This window comes from Drosophila miranda, chromosome 4 (genome assembly GCF_003369915.1).
Source record: "Drosophila miranda strain MSH22 chromosome 4, D.miranda_PacBio2.1, whole genome shotgun sequence".
Classification (NCBI taxonomy): Eukaryota; Metazoa; Arthropoda; class Insecta; order Diptera; family Drosophilidae; genus Drosophila; species Drosophila miranda.
Window position 1 is genome coordinate 28,803,184 of NC_046677.1, and position 15,044 is coordinate 28,818,227.

Below are 15,044 nucleotides of genomic sequence, written 5' to 3' on the forward strand. Positions count from 1 at the left end.
ATTTGCAAGCAGCGGGCGGGCCTGCAACGAGTCCAAGTCCAAGTCTGTCTCTGTCTCTGTCTCTGGCTCGGGCTCTGGGTCTGCGTGTGGGTGGCGGCTCTAGCCAAGATCTATGATCGCTTAAAGCTGTGGGGCAGGGACAGGGACACACATTGAGATACATTTGGCCGGGGTGCTGCTCTCTGGGGCTCTTTCAAGTGCCTGTCAAGATCGTTGTTGCCGGTTTGCCGTTTGCCGGTTTGCCGTTTGCCTTAGCTCATTTCACATTTCATTTCAAAAGTGGCAAATGCAAGCCGACAGCTAAGCGACGTCATTTACAGTTTTGACAAGCGGCGAATGACCAAATGGTCGCTCCATTGTGTCTGCCACCAGCAACAGCACCAGCACCTCCCTCGCCCTTGCCACTCCACTGGCTCATTGAGTGCCACCAGTGCCACCAACGTGCATTCCCACTAAACGAGGCTGGAACAACAAGTGAGAATGAGATCTCGTATTGGTAGACCTCCATTCGAATGGGGGATACCTCCTGAGGAGGGTTTTCTGGGGTTTATTGAGAGAGATCTTAGGGACTCCACTTCGTAGAGTATCCATGAGTCCATAGGTGTCTTTTTTACGCCGTAAAGTGGTTCCAATTGAGCTGATTTTGGGAGTAAACGAGGATAACAGATATATCTATCACCCAAGCACCATATCTGCCAAAATGGAAGTTTTTTCTGATTGGAAAAGAAGGAAAATACGTCTTATTTGATAGGAACAAGATCATTGCTTCACATCTCATTGCCTTCGAGTCCTTATATCGATCCTGGACAGGCACAAACGAGCAATAGAAGCCTTCCTTTGACAGCACCCTCCATCATACCCCAAAATACCTTTCCCAACAGAAGAGTACAGGGTAGCCCTCTCTCTCTCTCTCTGCTGCAAAGAGAAAGAGCAGAGACGCAGAGATGGGGAGCTGGGGAGCTGGGGAGCTGGGGACCTGGGGGAGCTGCGGAGCTGGGCAGATGTGTGGCAGAGGCACACGGCACGCACTTTTCGTGTACGTTTCCCAGACAAATTGCAGAATTTGCGAATGCTTGAGAGTTCTCGGGAATTGGAATCGGAATCTGCTCTATGGGATCTCTATGGTGGTCCTCCACTGCTGTTGCTTTTTGTGGCTAGTGCAACTTTTACCCGTGCGGCGCCAAAAGTGCAACTTACGCAACATTTTGCATTGTTTGGGGTTTTTTTTCAGTTTGGGGCCACGCAACATTGTTGCAGAGCGGGGGTAGGGGGGTCCCTAAGGGGTAGGCCTAATTTCGGGCTCCCGAAAACAATGGGAAGCAGCAGCAGCATGGAGCAGGGGCAGGAGGCTGGAGGCTGGCTTTCGGGTGGTGGGGTGGCGCGGGGGGGGGCAACATACCAAACACTCAACGCCAAAGCGCACTCCACAGGCCACTTCAATGCACTCACACGGGGGAAGGGGTAAGGGGTAAGAGGGCAGGGGCAGCGGCAGAGTGGCAGCAGCAACAACAACTTGGCACACAGGTGAGCATCGCCGGAGAACCGGTTTATGCTCTCACCTGAGAGAGCAGCATGTTTGGAGAGCAGTCTCCCGCTCTCGCTCTCTGTCTCTCTCTCTCTGTCTCTTTTTGTTGCAGCTAATTTACATGCCGCAACTGGACCCGAGTCGAGGCGTTGGGTGCATGGCTGGATCTCGGCTTGAATGCTTTTATGGCCAAAGCCACAGCCACAGCCAAAACCAGGCAGGCTCTCTCTCCCACAGAGAGAGAGAGAGAGAGACATTCGTTGAAGCCTCTCTCTGGCTAATTGTGGACCTGTCGTCGATTCTTTTTTGTGTATTGTGTGTGCACCTTTTAAAATTCTTGTCTTGTTCTCGTTGCAGCATTGGCTGCCGCCGCTTCGGCTTCTAGGGAGGGGAATGGACCAGAAGACCATGCTGTGGCTGTGGCTGTGACTGTGGCTCTCTTCTCCAGGAAACCGACCAAACCACTCTGGTGGAGAGCGAGAGAGAGAGAGACGCTCGCCACCACGCGGCGTTCTCGGGCACAGGTGAGCCACAGGTGAGGTGGATTCGACGAGTGGTGGGTGAGAGCCTGCTCTGTGTCTCCTTTAAGCCAGCGCTGGCTCTCTTCAGTCTGTCGTGTGTTTTCGTCGCTGAAACATTGGAGAATTGCTGCGCGCGGACCCCCAGAGCAACGAGTCTCGTGTCGCCGCCGTCGGACAAAAACGGATCGAAACGAATATCGAATCGGAATCGGAATTGGAATCGGAATCGCCGTGCCATCGGCACCAACAAAAAGATATCCAAGAATCAAGTGAAGTGCAGACAAATCTTAAAAATTGCGAAGAAGAAGAATAAAAAGTGTGTGTTTTGCCCCCTGAAAAAGGTGCCCCCCCCCGCCCCCTTTAATATTGTATTGGATCGCACCCTTTGCTCCATTTGTCGCCGCGTTTTTTCTCCGTTTGTTTTCGTCGCCGTCGCCGCGGTTCTTCCTCTTCTTTTCGGTTTGTTTTTCGCCGCAAAAATGTAAAATCGGCCTCGAACGATGGAAATCTACGCGAAAAGTCGCTGAAAATCGAAGACAAATCCAAATTTTAATTCAGTTTTGGAGCTGGAGAGTTTTTTCCGAAACGCACACGAAAATAATACTAAAAGAAAACAACAAAAAGTAAGAAGAAGAAAAAGAGTAAAAGGCGAATAAAAAATACAACAAAAAAGGAAAAAAAATAAGAAAAAGAAAAAGAAAGAAATATTTTTCAACAAGTCAAACGAGTTCTTTTTGGCTCGCTTTGGCCGTGTGGCACAAACAACAACAACAACGGCAGCAACAACAACGCGACTTCAACATTGTGTGGTGTGGTGGTAGTGGCAGAGGCAGTGGCAGAGGCAGCTCTGCAATTGTTGGTGTATTTGCGCCTTTGGTGAAAAATATTGGCAGCACCAGCAGCGCCCCTCCAACCCCCCTCCCTCTAGGAGGAGGCAACAGAAACAGAGGCCATCGCAAAATGTAAGAGAAAACCGAGAAGAGATGAAAAGTCCCACAACAGCAGCCAAAGAAACAGTTAGCGGGAAAAGTGAGGCGAAAAACAGTTTCAGGAGAGCCTCCTCCTCCTCCTCCAGGCCCAAAGGAAAAGCCAATTAGAAGAAGATCTGGGGGGAAAGTCCAGGACGGGGACAGGGACAGGGACCGTCCAGGGAGCAGTGAGAGTGAGGGACTAGAGGGGCGAACTAGCCTCGAAAAGAGTTGGAAGAAAGAGCAAAGAGTGAGTGAGAAAAGAGAAGCAAAGAAAAACACTCTACTCCTCCACTTGTGCCTGCTACCAATTCGGATTCTTCTCCTCCTTCTACCACTTTGTATTCCGTTTTTTGTGCCGCTGTTCGAGTTTTCCCTCTCCCCAACGCTTGGAAAAATGTGTGGAAAAACAAATAGAGTTTGGTGTTCGATTCTACCTGTTTTACACCGATCCAAGCCGAACCGAGCCGATTCATGCGATGGATTGTTCCTTCGATCTGTAATCTTTCTATGTCCCTCTCTGCGTCTCCCTTTTGCCCTCTTTCGATGGGGAGCGAAACGTGCAGCGAATAGGAAAAGTGTCGCCCAACTGTGATTCCTGGAAAAACTCCCTAACCGCCGCAATGGAAACCGAGAAAATTCTCAAATAAAAACTAAAGACACACGAAACTATTTTATAATTGACATTCGACGTGGAGAGGAAGTGCCGGGCGTGCTCGGGATTTCTAATGCCATTCCAATTAAGTGCAACGCCTGGCCATTAAATTATTACAAAACCCTGGGCCTGGCCCAAATCTGGGTGTTCTCTAAGGGGTTCGGGGTGTGGAGTGCGGAGTGGGTTTATTCAATTCTCGTGCTGCTAAAAGCCAAAATAGTCGAGCGCTAGGTTCTGGAATGACTGTGTTTTTATGACCCTTAATTTACACTTCCTTCTGGAGAATACACTGCGGAAAAAAAAACTATTTTAAAGTTGAAGAATTTTCCAAAATATATTCGAACAAAGAGCAGTATTTTAAGAAGTTTTTGGGGCTAGTTTTTGGTAAATATAATTTAATTGTGTGTGATATAGCATTCGGAATATACGTGTCTTTAAAGAATACTTTTTGGTAGATTATTTCTATAATTAAGAGTCTTGGAAGGCCATTAAAATTAAAAATTTTCTATAAAATCTATGAAGGGATTACTTTATAAAGACATTTAATTTTTTAGAAGAGTTTTTCAAACATTTAGGGATTATTCAAAATTACTTTAAATTGAAGAAACATTTATTCTTCTTATTTGAATTTTTTCTTCCATAAGTTTAAATTATTAAATGGATATATTTCCCAGATTTTATTCAGAAATTATATAAAATATTCATTAAATATGTGCACCGGAAAAACGTAGAAAAAATCGATATTAAGGCCACTAAAACCGGCACAAAAAGTGATAAAGTTTTAACAAAAAATTGTATTTATTGAAAAGATTCTGAAATCAGTATCTTAGCCGCTAAATTGTCAATATCTACTAAAAATTCCACAGCACGTAGTCTTCTTAAACGTTTTTCTTGAAAAATATATCCTACAAATGTCCATTAAATGAAATATAAAGAAAATTCTTTCCAACAAGTGTTAAAATATTTTCTGTGACAAATTTTCCATCAAAAATAACACCAATTTTTGGATTCTTACACCCTCTTCCAGGGCACAAATACAGTGTGTAGTTTTTATTTTCTCCCAGTGTATTCCGACCCCTCTCTAATGGGCAGGCAAAACAAAAGATCTCTCGCGGGCTTAAAGTTGAAGGCGGCCTTCCACCAAAGGCTGTGTTTTTTCGAGAGAGGAGCATCCGATGCAGGCAGAGGCAGAGGCAAAGGCGAACAGAATATAATTTTCATTTCCCATTTTCTGGTTCTCTTTTGCTCTCCCTCCCTCCCTGTCTATTTGCTTTATCAGGCCTGAACTAACGGCAGAATGTGTATCCGTGTGTGCTTGTGTGTGTGCGGCAGTCGTTTTATCTTTTCATGCGGCGGCGGCGGCAGGTGTTGCAGGTGGTCGAAAGGTGCGGGTGATAGGCTGCTGGGAAAATGGGAAATGGGAAAGACGAAAGACGAAAGACTGAGGCAAACGGACTTGCAAAACGCAGTTTAATGCGCTTTAAATTGCTCCAGTCTCGCGATCCGCGATCCGCGATCCGCGTGCCCCCTCCCCCTCTGCTCCACCTTGCCACCACACACACACACACACACACACACACACAGCCGAGCACTAATTGCTGCAATGCTTAGCGCTATACAAACAAAGATTACGCTTTAATCTATTTTCGCCACAAACAAACACACGGGAGGGGGAGCGGGAGGGGGAGCGGGGGCCATTAGACCATCGCCCCGGACCACACACACACAGTCGAGAGGCAGGCCATGGACATGGCCAAGAAAATTACATTAGACGTGGCCCCGAGAGGAGAGCACACGCACCTGTTGCTGCCGCTGCCGCGGCCGCTGTGGCACCTCCACCCGATCCGCGGCTCGCTAATTTCTTTGTTGAGCCTCATGCAATGTGGCACTCGGCGGACACCAAGTCGAGTGTGTGCCACGCCGTGATTAGCCCGGGAATATGTTCATCCATTCGGGGGATGTGCACACAAGTGTCTTCATCGGTGAGGGAATGGAACAGGTTGCAGGTCCCCCGTCCCCCCCGTACCACCGTCCCCCCGCTCGACTCCCATCTCGTGCCAAATAGGCATAAATATTTCCGCTAAAAACAATAAACAAACTTAATTCGAGCATCTTGTGGATGCCAATCTCGGATTCCGATTTGTTTTATGGCCCCCCCCCACATGTGCCACGCTCTTGCCACGGCTCCCCTCCGATCGGCAGCAACATCATCATCGAACATCAAATGGCGATTAAACTGGGAATGTCATCAATCAGAGGCAGGGATCTACAGCCCGGAGAGTCTCTAAACTAGGCTAAGCAGATGGCTCGCCAGTAGGCTCGGGAGTAGGCTTAATGGCCCAGAGCCCGCCAGTCGTTCGATTCGATAAGCGCCAACGGAACGTTCCACATTTCGGGCATCGAAATCGGATTCGGATTGAGAAATATCTGTGTTTTACGACACCGAGAAGGGGGATGGTCTGCCTGGGTTAATGAACCTCACGGATGCTCAGCAGACCGCGCTCCCTCGCGGATTAGCATTAGGCGTTGTGGCTTGGCTCTTAATGGTGGCCATAAAACGCGCCAAACAATGGCCAAAAATACACTCGGCCATGAAAATTATTGCTAAATGCTTTCGGCTACCCAAAAAAAAAAAACACACACACACAGAACCCAAGACACGGGTCGGACTTTGAGCCGAAGAGGCTTCCGGTCTGGCATCTGGCATCTGGATCTATTAATATCCCGTAATTGCGGCAGATCCACAGCCCACAGCACCACCGCACAGCACGAGAAGTGGGGGATGAGCACAGGTGTCAGAAGTCTTCAAGAGGCAGAGTCTTTAGCTGCGAATGAAGTTGCAATCAAAGCGATACCCTAGGAAAGGGGGGTATTCCTTCTTTTAAGCAGCTCTTTAGGTGTTTCCATGCCTTTTAAACCTTTAAAATAGAGAGATATCTGGCTAGATTTACTATAAAGACAACCGAGGGGCACTGCTGCATGTCCAGCGATAGGTAAAGGAAGGAACAGAGTCTGAAATCGGACTTAAATGAGGGAATCTTCAAGATCTTCTTGAGATTGTATACAAAAAATAAGCCATAGTTCTTTCATTAAGGAAAGTCCCTCAAAGAATATCCCAAGTTTATCGCAAGAATCCCCCTTTAAGGGTATTCCACACTTCGTTTTCCGAAAACCCATCTTCCAGTCCCATTTCTGGTTATTCCCGGCAATCTCTAACGTGAGCGTATTTCATATTTCTCCTCCCCTGGGGACCTCCTTCCTCTCTGAAGGATGTGGATGTGCTGTCGTGGCAAAGCGATAAGATATGAAGTACACAACATCTCGTCTCTGTCGCTGTCGCTGTGGATGTCTCCCAGTCTCCCCTGTCCCCCTGTCCCCCCGTCTCTCTCTGTCTCTGACACTTGTCAGACGGCGCTAATTGGCTCTCATTATGCCAGAATATGGCATCTCCCCGCCCCCCCATTTAGGGAGTGTCCCTGGCAGCCCTTGAAAGTGAAAACCGCTTTGAAAATTCCAAAATGCAATTGAAATGGAAACCGATTTCGAAATGGAAACCCCTCTTGTTGTTGTTGTTGATTTTTACACCTCTGTCCGGCTTTTCACTTGCATTTTCGCACTTTTCCTAGCGGAAAAATCTCTCGTGCTGGCTTCACGCTTTCCCGATCGCCCGTCCAAGCATGCCGGGAATTTATTTGCATCTAAATTGGATGCCGATTAATATGCAAACAATTAAAGTTTCGCTGTTTATGTGTCGGACAATTAGAAAGTCATTAGAAGTAACTTATTACCGACTGTATCTGTATCTGGCAGTAGTCGTCTCTCTGCTGTTGTTGTTGTTGCTGTTTCTGTCTTGCAGTTTTCATAAATTACTCAACATTTAATTAAACACGCTCTAAAGCGTCTAAAGCGTCTACTTACCACCTACTTAGCCTCTTAGCCTCTGGTTTTAGACAACAATTTTGCATAATTCGCAATTAAATCACGAGGCGGGGGCCACAACAACAACAACAACAACAGTGGAAAACGAGTTGATTTCGTCGCGTTTTTAATTGTTCAACTACTCGTAGAATATCTCTCGTCTACATGTGTAATGTGCATGTTAATGAGAGTCTCCCTCTCTCCCTGTCTCTCCCTGTCTCTCCCTCTCCTTCGATGAGGCTGGGCAAAACACTTCATCCGGCTATTGGCCACCGAATGCTCACTGGCTCTGTCTCTGGCTCTCTGTCTCTGCGAAAAGTCTTGCTCTACTTTTGCCTCCTGTCGCTCCTGCCGCACTGTGCCTCTTCTTTTTGCCTCAAAATTGGTGCATAAACCCGAAATGGGTATAAAGTATGAGTATTTGCCTGCCAGCGGGAGAAATGATGAATGTCTGAAGAGATGACAGCGTGACACGAGATGGAGAGTGATGCGCAGTCGCTCTTTTGGGATCACAGTTCCCTGAATGATCTCCTCACAGAAGAGTCCACTGGTCCACGATGGTTTCATGGCAGCTGAATGTTCTGGCTCGTTCAACAACTAGAACTAATCCCAATACATTCCTCTTTAAGGTTCCTTCAAAGGTCGATCCACTCAGGAGTCTCCTCTAGAAGCAATTGTTCTTTTGCTCTGCTCTTTAGAGCCTCTTGGGTGCTGATATACTGATCCGATTAATCTCAGGAAGCTGTCATTGATTCCCATTGATCATTTTGATCCTCTGATCCACAGGATCCCCTGTGAGGATCACTCGATGTTGGGTTTCTAAGAGCAATCTCTCGTTCAAGAGTAACTCCTTCCCAGAATGATCTCCAATCGTGTCACGCTGTCCTTTCGGACATTGAAGCTTCTCTCACGAGTGCCTCTTACATCTCTCCCTCTCTCTCTCTCTCACATTCTCTCGAGAGATACTAATTAGTTGCGCTGTAAAGTTTACGCTGTTATTGTTATAATTCTGCTACGTTTTCATACCATTCTCCCATTCCCTCCTGCTCTCTCTCTCTCTCTGTCTCTCTGGGACTGCCTCTCCATTGGAGACCCCATCCAATGGGGTTTTGGGGCATTTGTTGTGGCCTTTATTTGCTATTAACTAGATTTTATTGATGCCGCTCTGTTTTTTTCAGTGTTTTTTTCTGTGTTTTTTTTTGTGGCTTTGGTTTAACGATCTTTTGTGCGCTCGTAAAAGCGCAAACGAAACAACGAACCAACGAAATATTCTCCCGGGAAAAGCATAATTTTTAATGTTCCTGGGATATGGGAATCGCATTCGGCGTAGAGCTGCTGCCAAACGAACTGGAACTACAAATATAATTACAACTTTGTCATTCGATATTAGATGCCGCCAGAGTGCACAACCGCGTGGGGCGAGGGGGGAGAGAGGGGGAGGGGCACCCCATTCCAAGTGGCATTTCCATCTCACATCTCTGGTGCAGCCACACGCAAGGCGACCGCCAGCTGGCACTCAAATCAGAATCAGAATCAGAATCCGACTCCGACGGGACTCTGCCACCTGTCCATCCGTCCACAGAGAGCTGTGCGGTTCCTCTTGGGGCACCATGGGCTTTGCTTTCTAATGTGTTTGGGTATTAGCAGTTCATCTAAACTTATGACAACTGCAAATCAAACTGACGTTTCCGCAACAGCGGCTCCCAGCTCCCAGCTCACACGATCCATCCATCCATCCATCCGTCCCGCCTCTCGGGGGCAATTTGCGTACAGATCCAGCGTTTCGGAGGAGCGCTTCCAGTGCAGTTTATTAAATTACGATCCCGGACGGGAGGCTCCTCGGCCAGGAAGGGACTTCTGCCTCGGCCGGCGATCATTATAAAGTTATTAGAGGCGGCTCCAATGGCAGCAGGCGGCATCTCACAAAAGGCGCCTGCTCTGCTAATTTCTCTCTCTAAAAAGAGACTCTCTCTCTCTCTCTCTGTCTCTCTCTGTCGCTGGCATTTCTGTCAATCATTGAATGAGTGAATGTCCCGCTTCATTAATTCAATTTTAATTGCTTCAAGCATTCAGGATCATCCCAAAGGGAGGGAGAAAGAGGGAGGGGGAGAGGGAGATTTTTATCTCTCATCACGAATGAAATTTCCAAAATAATTCATAATTTTACGACCTTCTTTTCCCCTTTTTTTTGTTCTTTTTTGTTCTTTTTTTTTTGCTTATCGCGCGAGAAAAATCTAAAACGAAAATTGCAGTAGAAACACACACACACACACACACACACACACAGATACACAGAAAAAGTGTTAGTCATGGTCTTGTTAACTAAATTGTTGGCCACGAATTGCTTTGCCGCCACATGGCATCGCATCGCATCGCATCGCATTAGGCCCCAAAGTTTTTGGTCAACAAAAGGCCATTCCCTCTTCAGAAATTGTTTGTTCGATTTCACTGGTACGAGTATGTGTGTGTATCTGTATCTCACAAAACCAGAACTCCAGACCCTTTTAGCCTTTGAACCTTTCGCACGCACTCAGGTAGAATCGACTCTCGTTCGAGTCTCTGCCACTTCCCCTCTCCTTTGTCCGATCTGTGGGCCGCCGTCTATTAGCATTTCAAATGGCATCCAAATGGCCATCGCGCGTCATCGCCAAATGGAAATGGAAATGCCTCCACAATGCGTAAGCTTCCATCATCCATCCGGGGGGGTCTAAGCGGCGCGACTTACAGCCAGTTATCAGTCTATTAGTTCTTTGGGGTCTCGTGGGGACCTCGTGGGCGGCCCTCGATTTGTATTTGTCAACGTAATCCCCCAAGCAAAGCCTTTTCTCACTGGTGCCTCTCTTCTCTTTGCAGCTTTCTCAATGGAAACGGTGGAACGAGGCAACCAGAGCCATGCGGCAGCATCCGAGTAGCGCCATGAAGGCAGCAGCCTTGGCATCCACAGCGATGCAGCAGCAGAGATCTGCGACCAGAAACCAAACCACAACGACAGAAGCCACAGGGCACCGCCACGCGAGGGTCAGCGCCCCCTCGAAGGACTACACAATGTTCCACCGATGCCGGAGACGCTTCTCCACGTTACACCTCCTCCTGCTGCTCCTGGTGGGAGCCGCACAGGCGGCATCCAGCGACAAGGAGCGGGAGCGCAAGCTGGAGGTCTTTGAGGGCGTGCCCGTGGACCATCAGATCGGCTACATCGGGGACTTTGACGGCATCGACAGCGGCCCGCCGTACATCATTGTGGCGGAGGCGGGCGTGGAGACGGACCTGGCCATAGACCGGACCACGGGGGAGATCCGCACGAAGGTGAGGCTGGACAGGGAGACCCGGGCCTCCTACAGCCTGGTGGCCATTCCCCTGAGCGGACTCAACGTCCGCGTGGTGGTCACCGTCAAGGACGAGAACGACAACGCCCCGACCTTTCCGCAGCCCGCGATGCACATCGAGTTCCCGGAGAACACGCCGCGGGAGGTGAAGCGGACCCTGCTGCCCGCGAGGGACCTCGACCTGGAGCCCTACAACACGCAGCGGTACAACATTGTGTCCGGCAACGTGAACGACGCCTTCCGGCTCTCCTCGCACAGGGAGCGGGACGGAGTGCTCTACCTGGACCTGCAGATCAGCGGCTTCCTCGACCGGGAGACCACGCCGGGCTACAGCCTCCTCATCGAGGCCCTGGACGGAGGCACGCCGCCCCTGCGGGGCCTCATGACCGTGAACATCACCATCCAGGACGTGAACGACAACCAGCCGATCTTCAATCAGAGCCGATACTTCGCCACCGTCCCGGAGAACGCCACGGTGGGGACGAGTGTCCTGCAGGTGTACGCCTCCGACACGGACGCCGAGGAGAACGGGCTCGTGGAGTACGCCATCAACCGGCGGCAGAGCGACAAGGAGCAGATGTTCCGCATCGACCCGCAGACGGGGGCCATCTTCATCAACAAGGCCCTGGACTTTGAGACCAAGGAGCTGCACGAGCTCGTCGTGGTGGCCAAGGACCACGGCGAACAGCCGCTGGAGACGACGGCCTTCGTGTCCATCCGAGTGACGGACGTGAACGACAACCAGCCGACGATCAACGTGATCTTCCTCAGCGACGACGCCTCGCCCAAGATCTCGGAGTCGGCCCAGCCCGGGGAGTTTGTGGCCCGCATCTCCGTGCACGACCCCGACTCGAAGACGGAGTACGCGAACGTGAACGTCTCGCTGAACGGCGGCGAGGGGCACTTCGCCCTGACGACGCGCGACAGCAGCATCTACCTGGTGATCGTGAATCTGCCGCTGGACCGCGAGTCCACCTCCAACTACACCCTCAGTGTGGTGGCCACCGACAAGGGCACGCCGCCGCTGCACGCCTCCAAGTCGATCTTCCTGCGCATCACGGACGTCAACGACAACCCGCCTGAGTTCGAGCAGGAGCTCTACCACGCCAATGTCATGGAGGTGGCCGATCCGGGCACCTCGGTGCTCCAGGTCCTCGCCCACGACCGCGACGAGGGCCTCAACTCCGTGTTGAGCTACGCCCTGGCCGAGACCCCCGAGACGCACGCCCAGTGGTTCCAGATCGACCCGCAGACGGGCCTGATCACCACCCGATCGCACATCGACTGCGAGACGGAGCCGGTGCCCCAGCTGACGGTGATCGCCAGGGACGGGGGCCAGCCGCCGCTCTCCTCGACGGCCACCGTCCTCGTGACCATCCACGATGTCAACGACAACGAGCCGATCTTCGATCAGAGCTTCTACAACGTCTCCGTGGCCGAGAACGAGCCCGTCGGCAGGTGCATACTCAAGGTGAGTCATTAGCCCAGCCCGTCCGGACTTGAACGGACGCTAGATCCGTGTTTTCCCTCGTTCCCTCGTTCCCTCGTTCCCTCTTTCCCCCGTTTCCCCCCTTCTGAATTGTGACCCACTTTCGTCAGCGGGTCATTAAAGCGTTTGTCTCGCCAACCAACTGCCTCGAATCTATGCAACGAGCGTCGCTTATGGATTTTCCACGTACTTCAAACTCGAAACTCCCGACTCCCCAAACTCCCCAAACTCCAAGCTCCACAAACTAATCTCATGCATCAATTACCCGCTCCCCAGATCCATCCACAGTCGCAGATCAGTCAGACATCGACATCAGGCCTTTAGACATCAGACATCAGACAGCAGCCATCAGGCAGCAGCAGCGGCAGCATTGCTTTAAGATCCGTAGGGAATCGTGTGTAGTGGAGCGGGGGCACAGGCCGACAGGCGGTGCATGCCACGAGTTTGGGTCTACTCTATAATGAGGGTATGTGGCATTTGGAATGGAGCTTAGAGGAGCAAAGTGATAATTGGAATGTTTCTAAAGGGGATCTGTGGATTCCATTGAGTGTATGGAAGAGTTTTCTTTATGATCCGATCTGTAACTTATCTTGGGATAGATTCTGTTCACGGAAATGGCTCATATTTAAGGAAAATTCACACGATTTCAAGGCTATGGAAGATTCACTGGATATCTGTTGATTCTTTGATTCCTCATTCATTATTTTATGTCTAGGGATCGCTTTATTGCCCGCAACGACTCTAGGGCCTAGAGCATCCCTCCTTCGTGGTGAGGGCAACTCTCCAGGGTTCCCTTCCTTTTCTTGTTAACTTCTTTTCGGGGCATACGAACAGAACACGAAATTCCAAGCAGTTCCCGTTTCTGACGTTCCTCATCCGCACCCCGAGAGCAATGCAGGCTTTGCCCCTCCTCCCCTCTCCACCCCTCTCCCTCTTTTGTAGTGTAATCCATTCATCATCGGGTAATTACATTTTTATAACATTTTTCTTCGCTCACAAAAAACAAAATAGGCAGCCCCCAAACCCCAAAAACCCCGAAAAAAAAAGATACATAGATACAAAATACAGCAACAAATGCAGCACATACAGCGAGGGGTAGGGGATCCAGAGACGCGAGAGACGGCAGAGACCGAGAGACCCAGAGACGAGGCCTAAAACCGCGTTTCTAGCGCTTAACGAAGGCATTTTGTTCGGATTTCTGTCTGTGGCTGTGTCTCTGCCTCTGCCACAACCTCCGCTTCTTCTGCCACCACTGTCTCTGCTATCACACACACACAGACTTCAGCCGTCGACAAGATTTTTGTTCAGACTATCAAATGTGACCTCTCTTGTCTCTCAAGAGAAAAAAACAACAACAACAAGACAACAAAACACAGACTGAAAAAAAAACTGAAATGAAAAAAGCGCCTGAAAATGTAGACGCGATTCCAAACTTCCCAGCAATTTAACAACAACAACAACAACACGAGTTTCAACTCAACGAAATGTTTATAATAAAAAACTTAACGGAACTTAACGGAGGGCGGTGAAAGGGCATACCGATGAAAGGAACACCATGCGCCTTGAAGGAGACATCGGCAGGAACTATTCGGTATGCAGATCTGTTCTGGAAGATGTTTCTAAGGGATCTCTTAGGGAAAACAATATAACGGACAGAATTCTGCTTAGATCTTTCAAAGATACACAACATTATGGGAGTATCAGAAGGAATCAAGGCACAAAAAGGTAAACAACAGCCACTATGAGCCATAAGAAGGAAGAAGGGTTTGGGGAGTGGAATAGTTGGAAGAGGAATCAAGAGGATCTTTGGATAGATAGATAGATAGATAGATAGATAGATAGCATGATATATAGATAGATGGACAGACAGGGCAGGATGAGAGGCAAGTATGAAGAATTATGAAGAAATTAATGGAACTACTAAATATAGGTACAAACATAAGTACATCCCTTATTTCTATAAGGTCTATAGGAAGAACAGGCCGACAATTTTGAATGGCTACAGAGCCCTTGGGGCCACAGATCTTATAAGAAACAACATATCAGATCTTCCTGGAGTTCCAGAACTAGAATTCTATCAAAATTTCTTTAATTTCCAAATAAACGTATTCAAAATGTTATACTTTTCAAAATATCCCCATTTAAAAGAAGAAAAACTATTCAAAACTGATTCTAACAGAAATTTGTACAGTTTTTAGCCTTCAAAGACCTTCCGAAGAAGGGCCAACGAAAGCGGAAACATTCCCTTAGAGTTTTTACACCAGAAAGCGGTACTACAAAAAGAGCCATCCAGATTCCTTTCCATAGCATATTGTAGCCCAGGCAAGATCCATCCCCTTTGAGCATTCCATTAGCGCACTCATTCTTAATCAATCAACTCGGATCGAAAGAAGTGCTAACTCCTTTCCTGCTGGTAATAATGTCCGATCTAATGGCACTCTCCGACGATAATTGTGGCCTGCCTGTCTGTCCCCCTCAATCCCTGCCCTGAGAAGCCTGAGGCCCCTGTCTTTGTAGATGATTTCCGCAAATCAAAGCCAAATCAAATCAAATCTCATCAAAACTACAACAACGTGAGAGACATCAAATTAAGGGACAGAGATTCAGAGACAGAGATTCAGAGATAGAGAGGGAGACCAAAC

At 48.9% G+C, this 15,044-nt stretch overlaps 1 protein-coding gene across 2 annotated transcripts in view; it reads left to right on the plus strand.

Moving 5' to 3' along the window:
* Window positions 1-2,143: 2,143 nt before the first annotated feature.
* LOC108163037 (protein dachsous) overlaps window positions 2,144-15,044 on the plus strand; it is a 76,051-nt gene continuing 63,150 nt past the window's right edge. Inside the window, exons 1-2 of one of the 2 annotated variants that reach the window (XM_017298088.2) lie at window positions 2,144-3,008; window positions 10,441-12,384. In XM_017298088.2, the coding sequence (XP_017153577.1) occupies window positions 10,480-12,384 (1,905 nt within the window). In that variant the 5' untranslated portion in view covers window positions 2,144-3,008; window positions 10,441-10,479. The remainder of the gene's footprint in view (window positions 3,009-10,440; window positions 12,385-15,044) is intronic. The other variant, XM_017298089.2, reaches the window with a different exon arrangement.